General features: G+C 32.4%; 1 protein-coding gene across 1 annotated transcript in view; it reads right to left on the bottom strand.

Moving 5' to 3' along the window:
• Window positions 1-3,160: 3,160 nt before the first annotated feature.
• LOC116771508 (transcription factor hamlet-like) overlaps window positions 3,161-13,741 on the bottom strand; it is a 55,434-nt gene continuing 44,853 nt past the window's right edge. Inside the window, exon 3 of the mRNA XM_032663377.2 lies at window positions 3,161-4,148. Within this exon, the coding sequence (XP_032519268.1) occupies window positions 3,358-4,128 (771 nt within the window). The 5' untranslated portion in view covers window positions 4,129-4,148 and the 3' untranslated portion in view covers window positions 3,161-3,357. The remainder of the gene's footprint in view (window positions 4,149-13,741) is intronic.

The following is a 13,741-nucleotide window of genomic DNA, read 5'->3' as shown; positions in this document are numbered from 1 at the left end:
ACTATCGTTAAAATATAACTGCAATATTAGTTACAGACAAAAACATATGTGATAGTTTTTATTTTGTTTTGATTGTATAATTTTCCGAGAAAATCGCCTTTACCGAGAAGTTTGATACAGATAACATCAAAGACTTTCTTTAGTTCCCCCATTAAATAAACATTAAATTAAATAACGTAGTGGTAGTTCTGAACTTAATTAAATATCTTAATTTTATATCCGTGGCTTATGGCTACATGTCACCGCAATGTGCTCTTAAAATCACGCAACTGACCACAGACCGCTTACATCTTATCTGTACGTAGCGACCTTTCAAAATATACATAACTTGAATGTTTTATAATTATTTCTCTCTGTAAAGGCCATTATTGAATTAATAAGCTCATTAAACGAGACATTACAATATATTATTTAACATTACTTTCTCTTTCACCGACTCGTAAAGCTTTCGGACATTGTTGGATGTGACGGTTGTAGAGCAGAATATTTTTTTTATTCTATCGATTACCACATTGATAATTACCGATGGTTTTGCATCACTGACAATCTGTAATAGTACAATAAAAATCAGAAGCCAACCACAAAAGTCATAATTCTGTGAAAGCGCTGGGCAGTTTTTCAATAAGCAATAAATATCGCAACGCAAAACGGAACGGTGGTATGCACACGCGCCGCTAACAAGGCGCCCGCCTTGCGCGGCGTGTCATCGTTGTGCAATCTGCCCCACCCAACTTGGCCATTTCTATGTGCACCTAGTTAAAAGCGGGACGCGTTTCATAGTTTTTATAACAGAATAAAAACCTAAAGTATTTGTAAATAAATCTAACATTCTACATAAGGTATAGCAATTACTCGAATGTCACACATAAAAGCATAATCATCAATAGCGTATCGTAATAGCAACGAATTAACATTCAAGAGAATTTCTATATATATATATTACCAAACCATTACATTAAAATTATTTGCTTAGCCAATTAGTTGGTTTAGTTTTTGCTTGCATCTTTCATTTAATTTAATAGTACAATTTACGTAAGAAAAAAAATCATTTCTATGCTTTATTATTTTAATTTATGTGATATAATATAATTTATGTACGCGTCACTTGTGATTTGTATATTCATCAATATCTTATGCTTCAAAATGTTTCAATGTCTTATAACTTGGACCACACTGTTTAGAAACTATTCTGTTAAAGTATATATATAACGAAAACCATACTTTGTTGCAAGAAATCGACTAGAATGGGGCGGCGCTTACTAATAATACTTATTGTGTAATTGAACTTAATTTTGTCTTATGACCATTAATTCTCCTATCGTCTTCTCAATTGATAGGTATACTAATAACTCATAAATTATTTACTGCCATATTAATTATGGCTTGCTTGCTTATATTATAAAGACAGTTTCTGTGTTACATCTAGAATGATATGTTTTAATATTTAATCTAAAAAGATTTTGATTTTCGTTATCCCAAATAGTAATGTTCGTTTACTATACCCGCATAAAAATGTTTGTTATAAGTTTGTTAGTTAACTTATTAAGGTATAAGTGAATTTCTAATATCTTTACATATTTTTAGATGTTTTTTTTTTACATGATGTTTAGGTTTTTAAAATAAAGTGACACGTCTAAATTTAATGTTATTTATTTTATTTTGACAAGGTAATCGGTGATCTTCAAACGATTTATAAGTATCAAAAGTACAAAATGACATAGGTCGTAATCTCTACCTTATACATACTAAGGATAAGTTAAATAGCATCTCTTACTAGTATAATAGATTTGGTACTAGTATACTAAACGGTATGGGAATGGCGACCTTTTTACTAATAAAGGTAACACTGACTCAGATCTTTTAGGGGGATATTGTTAAAAGACGCAAATTTAGAACGTGACCTGACGAGTGTCACAAGTGCAATATAGCAAATTGTAAACTTGTCGCTTTTAGTGTCCCAAGTGTATGTGCAAAATGACAAATAGAAGGGTATGGTGACGTACAAATGTTGAAAACAAACCCTAAATTTTATTTCCTTCGATACATATCATGTCATCTTCTCAATTGTCCACCAATTATTTGATAACTATACCAAGAAAGCAGTAATACACAATAATTATGATGTATTAAGAATTAAAAGGTCCTGTTCGTGTATTATTTATATCATGGAAAGCGTCTGTGTGTTCATGTATAATATAATTAAGTGAAAAAAAATTAGGGACATATGTATATACCTTTATGTTTTGTTTTTAAATAAATTGCAGTTCTTGATATAGATCCAATTATGCTATGTACAAAAACATTAACATTATATTCGTAACAATAATAGAAATTAGAGATCTATCTATATTTAAAGGAACGTTTACATAAGTTCTTTGAGAGACTTCGTTAATTTCGTTACAATAGCAATGACATACAATAATGATCCCAAAAGTGGTCAAGTAATAAATAAAAATCACAGTTGTTTCATCTTAATTTAGTTAAAGATTTAGATACAAACATTTGATATTTTTACAAGCTCTTAATATGGTAAATAATTTTTCTTTTAAATCTCAAAAAAAAAAAACACAAAATAATTATAATATTTATAATTTGTTTTAATATATTTAAACTTAACAACCAGGGCATCACGAAGTCGCAGGAGTTAGAATAATAATTACTCTGTGGTTTAGCCCTTAAACTAAATAATTTATGCAACACAATGATCTAATCAATTTTAAACAAATCTTCTAACATTTCGTAAAATTATATCATCAATAAGCAACAAGTTATATGTTTATTGGTAACCGGCGTTTCCTCTCAGACTAAAACACTAATATACAACATCGATAAAGAAGCAAAAATTTACAAATAATACAAAATTACTTACATTCATCTAATATTTAATTAAAACTAAAATAGAGAACACTGAACACTTATATTATATATAACTATTAACGTCATTTATGCACAATGATTACAAAATAATACCTATTTCGTATAGCTTCATCGGTAGTAAAAATTCGGTACACGGTTTAACTAACTAAGCTACTTTGAACCATTACTTCATATTTACAAATAGTTTACATATCACTTTTATATAACCTTAAAGTCGACACGTTTTTCATACAATAGATGCCATATTCATAAAAAAATAACATTTATATTCACTGGTTACGAGTAACTAAGTAATAACTTTTCAAGTAAATCTTGTAGTTAGGAATGTTAATGATTAAAATGTTTTTTTTTTTTTAGTAATGGCAATTCAGATCAAGCGGGCGTCTGCCTGCAATGATTGATGGTTTTAATTATAGTATACACAGTAGTCATTTGGATGCATCGACCAGATTATGATACAAGGAAATGTAGAGTTCACTATCAGGTGTGGTCTGCGATACTTGCGGCGGCGGCAGTCCGCCTTGCTGGCGCCACACGTCCCATGAACGACCTTATTTCTTCAAAGTAGGTCTCTTCTGGCGATCTGCGACGATTATCGTCCCCGTTCTCGGCTTCGTGCTTTTTGAGATGCCTATCCAGATTTGTCTGCTGGCCGAAACAGCGGTCGCAGTGACGACATCGAAACGGCCGTTCCTTGTTATGAATATTCCTCACGTGTCTTTGCAGGTTCGAAGATATTGAGAATGATCGTTCACAATATTTGCAGCGATAAGGCTGTTCGCCTGTATGTGTCCGTAAATGTCTCGTCAGATTAGCACTTCGCGGGAACGCCTTTCCACAATAGGAGCACGTGTACCGATCCCGGGCTCTATTCACTCCGGCATTTTGGGGAACGGGAGGAGCTCTGGGCGCCCCTGGCGCTAGAAGGGTCGCAGCTGCTGCGGGTAAGAAGGGGTAACGGCCGAAAGACGCCGGTAGAGCCAAGGGTAATCGTCGGCAGAACTGAAGCAGAGCTGGATGCGCTGGATGTGCTGGATGAGTAGGGTGAGGTGGCGGTGAGGGAATGAGATTACAGTTCTCATCCTCCAGCCGTTGCGGTCGCTTGTGTGTGACTCTGAGGTCAAGGGGCTCGTCAGGGCGAGGTGAACCAAGAGGGCTAGGGTGTCGCTGGAGGGGCGAGGTCGGAGGGGAGGCGAGGCGGCGCGGCGCCGCGTGCTTTTCGCGCATGGCGGCCGCCGCGCACGAACTCATCAGGCTCGTGCGCCACCGACCTGAAACAATAATTAACAAACATTATTGAGTGATACAAAAGTTGCGACTTGATAATATTTCAGAAATATTTCTCTTTTATTTGGATGTAGCCTATTTATAAGCGAATTAAAAAACATTAAAGAAGTTATTTCGTTTTATAGATTATTATTTTTATTTTTATGATCTTTTTACAAAAAAAACATGAGTAATTCCATGTTTCTGCGTATGTTTGTTCAATTGGTCAAAGAGAAAGTCAATATGTAATGAGAGTTTATGGGTCCGAGCTTCTTAAAACTGATTTACGGAACCAGCTTACTATAACACGATTTATATTCAAATAGATTTAAAATAACAGTGCGCAGTTAAAATATAAGTGCGCCGTTATGCTAAACGAGCGTAGTTGCGAAATGACGCGACCAGTACGGGGTGATCCGATCGACGCTAGCCAGCTTCTCCTACGCTCGCCTTCGACGTACGCCCACAGACTTGCGACATCAATAAATAGAGCAACCGACGAAACGACGATTTTTAATTAATTTTTTAAACTTTATTGGGTGCTTTACGATGAGATAAGTATACGTTGCTAACGAACGAGTTTGCCAACATTTTAATATATTTATAAAATCAGTACGATATCTATCTTAATAGAGCATGAAGTATATAACTTATACATTATTATACGTAATTGTTTTTATAAAGAAGTTTGTTTTCAAATAAGACATACATATTGCTATTAATATTTTATTATCATGTAGATTGGTATTCATTATATGTTAGGAAATATAATTGTTTTATATTTAAATGGTATGGTGAATTTTATGCGTCTTTTGTAATGAAAAACTAGTCTGGTTTTATGTGTATCCGTTATTGTCCCTTTCACCGATCCAGTTGCAGTGACCACATTATTACAGATGTGAAAAGCGACAGTGGATACTATGAACAACTGGTGGTAACTATACAGAATATTAATAAATCAATCTATCGTCATATGTCAAGTGATTGGCGACATTTTACTTCATAGATTAGCATATATCATGCACGTGTTATGTATATTGTGTCGTAGATAATTACCGCTCTGTATCTTCTATTATATGTGTATTATTATAAGTGTCACTAACAATTCCACTATATAAATATGCAATTGATATTTGAATGTTGTTATATCATGTATTTTGAGACGAAATAACCTCAGAGTCCACGGCAAATTTGTAAGCTCACGCCTACGACTGGACACGCCGCTAATTTGTGCTAAAGGCAGACGACATAAATCCTTTAAGCAACAGTCAGACATCGACGTCTCTGATACCTTATTTAGATAGCTCGTGAGTCCGGTGCCGCTTGCTTATGATTTGTAACTAAACTTCCTCGTGATGCTGTTCAGCCTCGGGACAAACGAAAAATAATTGCGAATTAAGAAACCATCGGGTAAACCTCAACTATCGGTGTCCTTATTATTAGTTTTCGTCGTCTGCCAACATCAACGATTTTCAACGGATACATTCGTTTCATGAATGTTAGTAGATAAAGCCAGCGTGCTTAAATCGTACAAAGACACAGTGATACAGTAACGACTAATCGCCTATGACATTTTGCACATTCATACAGCATTCGGCGTATTTGTGTGGGTTAAAGCTGGTAAGGATAGCTAATTACTTGTAATCAACGTTCGGAAGCATGGTGACGTATTGCGTGGTAGGCGGAGCGTTCACGTTTATATATGTTAATGTAAATAGCGTGGCCAATGAGCGGCATCTCGCCGCACCAGCTCGTAATACATTACCATTTGAATCGTTTATTAGTATTAACACTGAACGCAACTGACTGACTCTTGACTTTTGTGGGCTTCACGCATCTCTAATAGGCACGTCGAATCGTCCCACCGTTCAGTTATATGCTAGTAAATTGAATAAATCATTTTATTCTATGCGTGAGGTGAAATTATTTATTGGTGTCGTTCATAGAGCACGATAACTCATGTGTTAGTAATATTCATTTGTAGTTAACAGCTGATGTTAGAATTTATTTTATATCTAGATTTACTGCAGACAGTTTTCTTTTAAGATGTTATTGATTAATCACTTATCGTCTCAATATTACATATGTATTAAGATCTCTATAAGTTTATAGTAATAGGCAGATATAGCCGCACGACAAATTCCAGTTGCGGCGTGGGGTCAAAGTCGGTAGACCTTACTTTAATCCACTTCATAAATCTATCATCACTGGCAACTACATTATAAGCGATTGCTGGGCATATTTACTGTACGCTCATCAATCACGATAGCTCTATCAACGTACGTGATACCTAGATCGTTTTAAATATCATAAATGTATACAATATTAGTATTAGCGTGAACACAATAGAGCATGTATTCGCGTGTACTGCTAATTGCATGTTAATGATTTAGGCTCCTTCTGATGTTAACTGCCAATGATACGCGTTTTGCTTGGTCGGCAGCGCGTAACGTATGGGTGGCGCATCGCTGTTCAGATAATTTAATGCAACCACAACATAGTTTCACATATATAAAAATATCTCATAATTCTTATAAAAATATTCGCAACAAAAATATACTCCTCCAAATGGCGAATTAAAAGTACATTAAGCCATATGGGGTTAGAATAAAAAAAAGACAAGTAAAATATTAAAAGGCAACAAATTGGCTGTAATTGGTAATAGATTCGTTCAGATATCCCTATAAGGACATCGGACCGTTAGAGTTATGGATTTATTGATAACATAAAATATCCGTTCCTAATCCTCGGCTTCGGATTGATAGTCAAGTTAAAACGTATCGAGCAATCGCGGCTAGATCGAATACTACACATATTCTCACATAAGATCGGGGGCAGAGCAGATTCACAGACATTGCTAGTTTTTTGTTAAACATCATTTGATATAATTCATATAACTATTTTAGGAAACGCGTCGCGCCATTCACCTTATGGCGACTTGTGAACTCTACGAGAGAAAAAATATTAGTATCGGCTTATATGTAAGGATATTGAATATATGTTGTATAGAATTGTACTGTGAATAGAGATGTAAAAAATGTTAAGTGGATGATCCCACGGGTGAACGCTGAATACATATATGATTTATATTATCTATATGTTCACAGCCTTGTCTACCTGAACATATTTTTATATTATATTAGATATATATTATATAATCAGTCAAAATCGTATATTACTACACTTAAAATTTAATTTAATTTATACTATATTTAAAATTTTAAGGATAAAGTCAGTTGTAGTACATAAGTTGAATAAGCTCTTCGTAAAACGACCAATCTCCAAGTGTATATCAGCGCAGGCGCGGTACGATATTGAAAATAAATATCTCATGTGGGAATGAGAGCGGCAAACCGTGAGAAATTTTAATTTTACTTTTTTGTGTCCTTATTGGCCCACAGTATGTTTCACATTAGTGCTCAGACTCAGCTCTGTGCTATCTGCTATGGCTATTGCGAAATAACCGATGTTAGTGTGTTGCAAAATCGATTTCAATACGATTGTTTATTTTTTTATTTAAACCATAAATATAAAGCGGAGTAAACTAATAACAGTCGATATAGAAAGTATTGAGAGTGATTAATATTTATATAAGGCGTTTTAGCGATGTTTAAAAGAGAAACTTTAGTTTCCGAGTAATGGTCGTTTTAACAGAGTTACGATCACCTCTGATCTAATTACCAACAACTAATAAAACGTTAGCACGCGCCAAATCGCGCACAGCCTGACACGTACCTTACCCAGTTTCAGCGGCTTTGCTGTTACTAATTTAATCTATTCATGAATGTAATTTAAATTCAAAATTCCTTAACAATTTCAACTTTAACTATGCGAAGACATAAAATCATAATTTAATTGCATAGATATGTTATATTATATATTAATTAACGAGCATAAAAAAACATGCGTTGGGTGCGTGGCCAGCAACAAACGCCATCTATTTGTAAATTGCAACATTGTACTTTATTATTTATTAAATCTAACGACAGTTTTATGCGAATACCTCCATTAAAAAAAATGTTATGCAAGAAAATGTAATAAGGAAATTAAAATTTTTGTTTACCTTCAACTATTTATAGAAAACAAAGAGCAAGAACCTAGTTTGTAGTAAAAAAAAAATATGGGAAGCAGAGTACATGAAATCTTGTCTTAAATAAAATTTATATTATATATCTTAAATAAATATAAATACTTATCTAGTAATAATGTATTTTAATTATTTATTCAATGCATAATCACCACAAAATTGTATACAGTTGGTAGATAGAGCTTGTCTCGTAAATTATAGCTGTAGAAATGAGGCAGGAACAGAATTTGCATTGGTGATTCGGCTCTTAGGAGTCCGGTATTAAGATGATATATGGCACTCTGATTACGCATCTGGGGTTGTTTAGGAAATTGCAAGAAATAAAGACTGTTTAATAATATTAATAATACTGTTTGATAACAATCATGTTTTATATTTTTTTCTTATCCGACTTTTTCGTAAATTTAACCTAACAGAGAAAGATCTCAGAAGCATGAGATAACAGATATGACATACATAATGAGATCTAAGATTTTCGCGAGTTTTATTCATTTAAATGAAACTAATATTTTTCGGATATTATCCTCGTAGTTTATCCGAAAAATATTAGTTTCATTTAAATATATATATATATATATATATATTTATATACATTTTTGGGTTCAAATTTAAAAAAAAATACTAAATGTACTTTTATTTTAATGTGCACTACTAATGAAGAGTTTAAAATAATTGTTTTTATGATGTAGATCTTAGATCATGGACATGCCTAATGTCCTCATAAATGAAATTTATGACAGAAGTTAAAACCTACTCATGACTGCTGCGGTAAACAAGTCAATTCCTGTTTATCCACCCATTAAGACTTAACTGTCACTTAGAATATCACTTGTATAACATATTTTATTTCGGGGATGTCAAATGTTGACAGTCTTCTTGTTAATTACAAAACAATGTTATGCGAACAAAGGCGATAAGTGACAGTACTTATGCTGTAATCTAAGCGAAATGCCGGCACGACGACTCAGCACGTAGGTGGCCGTGCCTTTATCAAAACCCGTTGCATTTTATTTGACGCACCCTTAATAAATTACACAAATGTCCCCGTATTGCAAAACAGAAACAATTCTATTTACATACCTATGTTTTTGTTTATTTTATTATCGCTAACATACTTATCTCGTCTATAAAGAATCAATAGTCCGAACTACTGTGATCAAATTATATCACATTATAAGTTGGCATATAAAATGGTTCAACTATTGAATCGTAAAGCGAACGAGTTTGATTACTATTGATAATGAAAGTAGAAAATAACAAATTAAACTTTATTAATAGTAAGATATAGGACAATATTCATAAATCATATGAGTTTTTAATCATAATGTATTGATTTTTACGATTCGCTGTATCTACCGATCGTAAATTATTTCAAATTGACCTGAATATTATAGTATATGTGTTTACGGTTGCAGTTATGTAATGAGATATGACATAACGATTATTGATGATAATTAATATATTTTTAATAATAAACCGAATTCAATTGATTTATAGAATTCTACAGAAGTTAGAGAAAAATTATAATATAACTATAATAGACAAGAAAGCTTTTAAAAATGGAATGTACATCAAATATGTTGCAAGTTGAAATCAATGCCAAATCCAGATATAATAATACATATTGGAATAAATTATACTAATTAAGAAATCTCTATATATTGAACGTATCGTTGCGAGGTAATTGCTATGGCGACCGGATGTGACGGTGTCACGGATTATCACGTCAATGAACCAAACGCTGTACGGTGTAATAAATTTACACCTACAAATTTACGCACGCAAATTTAGACCTACGCGTTATACGCATATACATCGTAATTGCTTGTCATTTGTTCTATATTATAACACGATATTAATCAAATCAAATTATTCATCTAACACATGTGACAAGTGAAAGCGAAATCCGTCTTGTTGTCGTATATTTTTTTAAGGAATATTAATTTTATTTTATTTTCAAGGTGGCAAGTTGGACCTTGTTTGAAATATCTGAACGCTACTCATATCCATGTGAGATGGAAGACAAGAATTTTGAAAACTGACTTTCTTAATAACATTAAAGTCTTATATTAAATCTTTTACACGAATGTAATGGAAATCATTCCTAAAGCGGCGCAATTAAAAGTCTTAGGCTGTTTTTTTGTTAAATTAATTATTGGTTATGAGCATTAATAGCTCCCACTTTTTGTTGGTTTCTTGAAGAACTACTTATACCGCTTTGAGAATATTATTACAGCCATAAATCAAGTGTCCATCAATAAAACGTTTAATATGCGCGTGCGCATCCAGCTACTATGAATTGAAATATGTGTTTATTGCGTACTGAGACAGTAGAAAAAAATGGGTAGACACGTAACTATAAACATTTATTTTCTGTTTCTTCTTTTTTTATAAAACTATTAACTGTAACTATTTTATTAGTAATCGAGTTAAAATTTTGCACACGCCTGTTGTAAAGGGTGAAGTCCTGAGGATTTGTTTAGCCAGGACACATCTTCCAAGGATATTTAAGAGATCTTTACCAAAAAATATGTTTTCTTTTGTTAAATAAATAATTTCGGATAATTATAACGATATAAAAATTATTACAAACGTATTTCTCTTGTTGATATTAAATTTGATGGGTAGTCTATGTTTCCCAGCCTTCTATTTGTTCCACTTAAAGCTATATGTTAATGAACAAGTTGGCATTGTTGAAAGGATTCTGTGTTGGCATGATTTCATACTCGTACATATATGACCGTCAATTATAATTGTAACAAACATATATATGTTTAATACAAAACATTTTAAGATTCTCTCTTTAATTTGATGCCATTTTTCATTCAATTAAAAGCGATTAATTTTGTCGTATTACGTATTTACTTATATATTGAATATGTCGTACAATAAATTGATGGACAAGTGTTTAAATTACAAACAGGGGAACATTTCGTTTTAAGTATTTATTATGCAAGTGAAAGTTGCCAGTGGACAAGATAGAAGAGTTATTTTATGTGTATAAAGTGTAATAAGTTTCTAATAAGTGACCGAGACTCGATTTCCAATATCATGTCTGGAACAAAAAAAAACTGGTTTTTAGGCTATACATCAAGTAATCACATTAAATGCAAAATAATAAATAAATATATATGGCCAATAACCACTGAAGTCTATATAGTGGGAGCAATATCATAAGTACGAAATCACAGCAGTTAATGTTAACATGACCTAGTACTGTATGGGAAAATCTTTAATAATACGTAACATTTAATAACGCTTCGTTGTTTATATATGCTATTGAAATATATCTATAAGATTAATATAATTCGGACGAAGGTTAATCATATCAGTATGTTACATGACAGGATAATGTTAAATTACATTAAATATAAAAGCAGAACGAACGAGCTACGAAATTACAGCCCAAACGACCCACCTGTTAATCGCCTTCATTACAATTGGCCTCCACGCCGATGATAACAGGACTGGCTGACCGGACTGTCATTAGACGTACTGGCTGATCGCAATGAGGGCGGCTAATGGTATGGGAATTGTATGCGATAATGCAGGTCAAGATAACTCTACGCCAAGCTAGACATTCAATTGTATCGCGTTACATCTAGTTCATGACTTCTTAAAAAATATACATCAAACACAGATTTCACACCTCTATGTATCAATAACAATATTTTTAACGATTTGTTTTAAATCATTATTATAATAAATACAGAACATTAAGCATCTTTATGTCAAGTGAAATATAAAACTAGTATTTTATTATAAAGGCATACAATTAATACGAACGGTAACATACATGTAAAGGTTATATGGTCATACAAAAAATATAACAAACGACTTATCTATGACACTTGTGATTTACCGAAGCTCCAATGTTACAAACGAGTCACAGTAGTTCCAATACTCTCAATACTAATTGTATAGCAGCAACAATGACTGCCCACATTAATTCTGAAAGCCTTGGCATTACAACGAAGTGTCCGAGTGATGCCTCGGGATGATACGGACGGGATTCGTTAAGTATTGGCATTTCATTTTTAATACACACAGTGTTTGTCTAATATTTTTTTATTAAGCTGTTGCATTTGATAACGAAATTAATATTAGTGTTATTATCGAATGCTCTCCGATATTATGGTTTTATTTATTTTATTGTATAAATAGATCACATCTTTTCTTTCCCAACACACGTTTATCACAAAATTCTTTGGCAAAACTGATGTACAGTTAATAGCTATAAATATGAATATTTGTTATTGGGCAACGTATTTTGGCACACCATCTATTCAGCCCACGTGTCTTGTAGCATTATGTCTGATGTTCCTCCATTGTTTATCGGGTGTCATTATCTGTACCGCAACGAGATGGCTTTTGTAATATTCATCTCGAGATATTATTTTGTTTTATAGCGGATTGTATTTTACAAGCAATATAGGAGATCGTTATTGTTGAGTAAGCCTTTATATTTTGCTGTATAGTATGCTTAACGTAAGTTTTAATCTTCACGCTGCGTACGGAGCGTTAAAAATGTTTCATTCATATATCTGTGTACCTTAAAAATGAGGAACAGGAAACGTTTTATATTAATAGTGGAGATGTTTTGATATTTAAGGTCTTATTTATATTTAAATGAGTAAATAAATAATGTAGAAGCTTATTCTAATGTATTTAATGAGCTGTATTCCTATTTAAAAAATGTATTTAACCTTTACCCTCTATACTTTTTTTAGCAAAACACGCGTCAGATTCATATTCAAGTATTATATTTGCAAATTATACTAACTAATTATTTTTAGTAATAAATTTGCATACTTTTTTTTTCTTTTACAATCTTTTATATATGAATATATCAACATATTAATATAAATTTAATTTAAATCTTTTAATAAGTGAAAACAATAATATAAGTAGAGAAAAAAAAATTATATGAAAGAATATGCAATATATTATTACATATATAGATCATTATTATATCAAAAGATTCAGAGTCAAAAAATGAATGCCATAAAAACAATTATCAACCCTCGAAAGCCGCCATAGGGTCTATTTCTCTTTGTAGGCTTTATTGAATGTGAGTATTTGATTAAGAGCGTTTCGCTCCTAGACAATGATGTATTGAAAGGTATAATAAACATTCCATCGCCTAATTTTGTAAGTAATCTCGTTATATATCGGGCAATAACTGGGCTTTATATATAATTCATAATAAGTGAGCTATTCGAGACATTCTTTCAAAAATTATAGCAAAAATATACCTAGTATACACATATATTTTTGTCATAATCTATATAAAAAAAACATTGTCATTTAAACCGTACGAAAGTTTGCGTTTGAGTTCAATTGTACTACAAAAAGTATATGAGAAACGCAGCCGAAGATGAATGCAGATTCTGGATCGGTCAATGCACCGCGTATGGTGTTCATTAAGCCACATAAAAAATAAAGAGTTAACATACAAATGTTTTTTAATTAATTTACGATCACTCATATGGTACCGAGTGTAGTCTTGCG

Source organism: Danaus plexippus, chromosome 17, assembly GCF_018135715.1.
Source record: "Danaus plexippus chromosome 17, MEX_DaPlex, whole genome shotgun sequence".
NCBI lineage: Eukaryota > Metazoa > Arthropoda > Insecta > Lepidoptera > Nymphalidae > Danaus > Danaus plexippus.
Note: the sequence above shows the minus strand (reverse complement) of the source record. Positions and strands in the feature narration are given on the sequence as shown.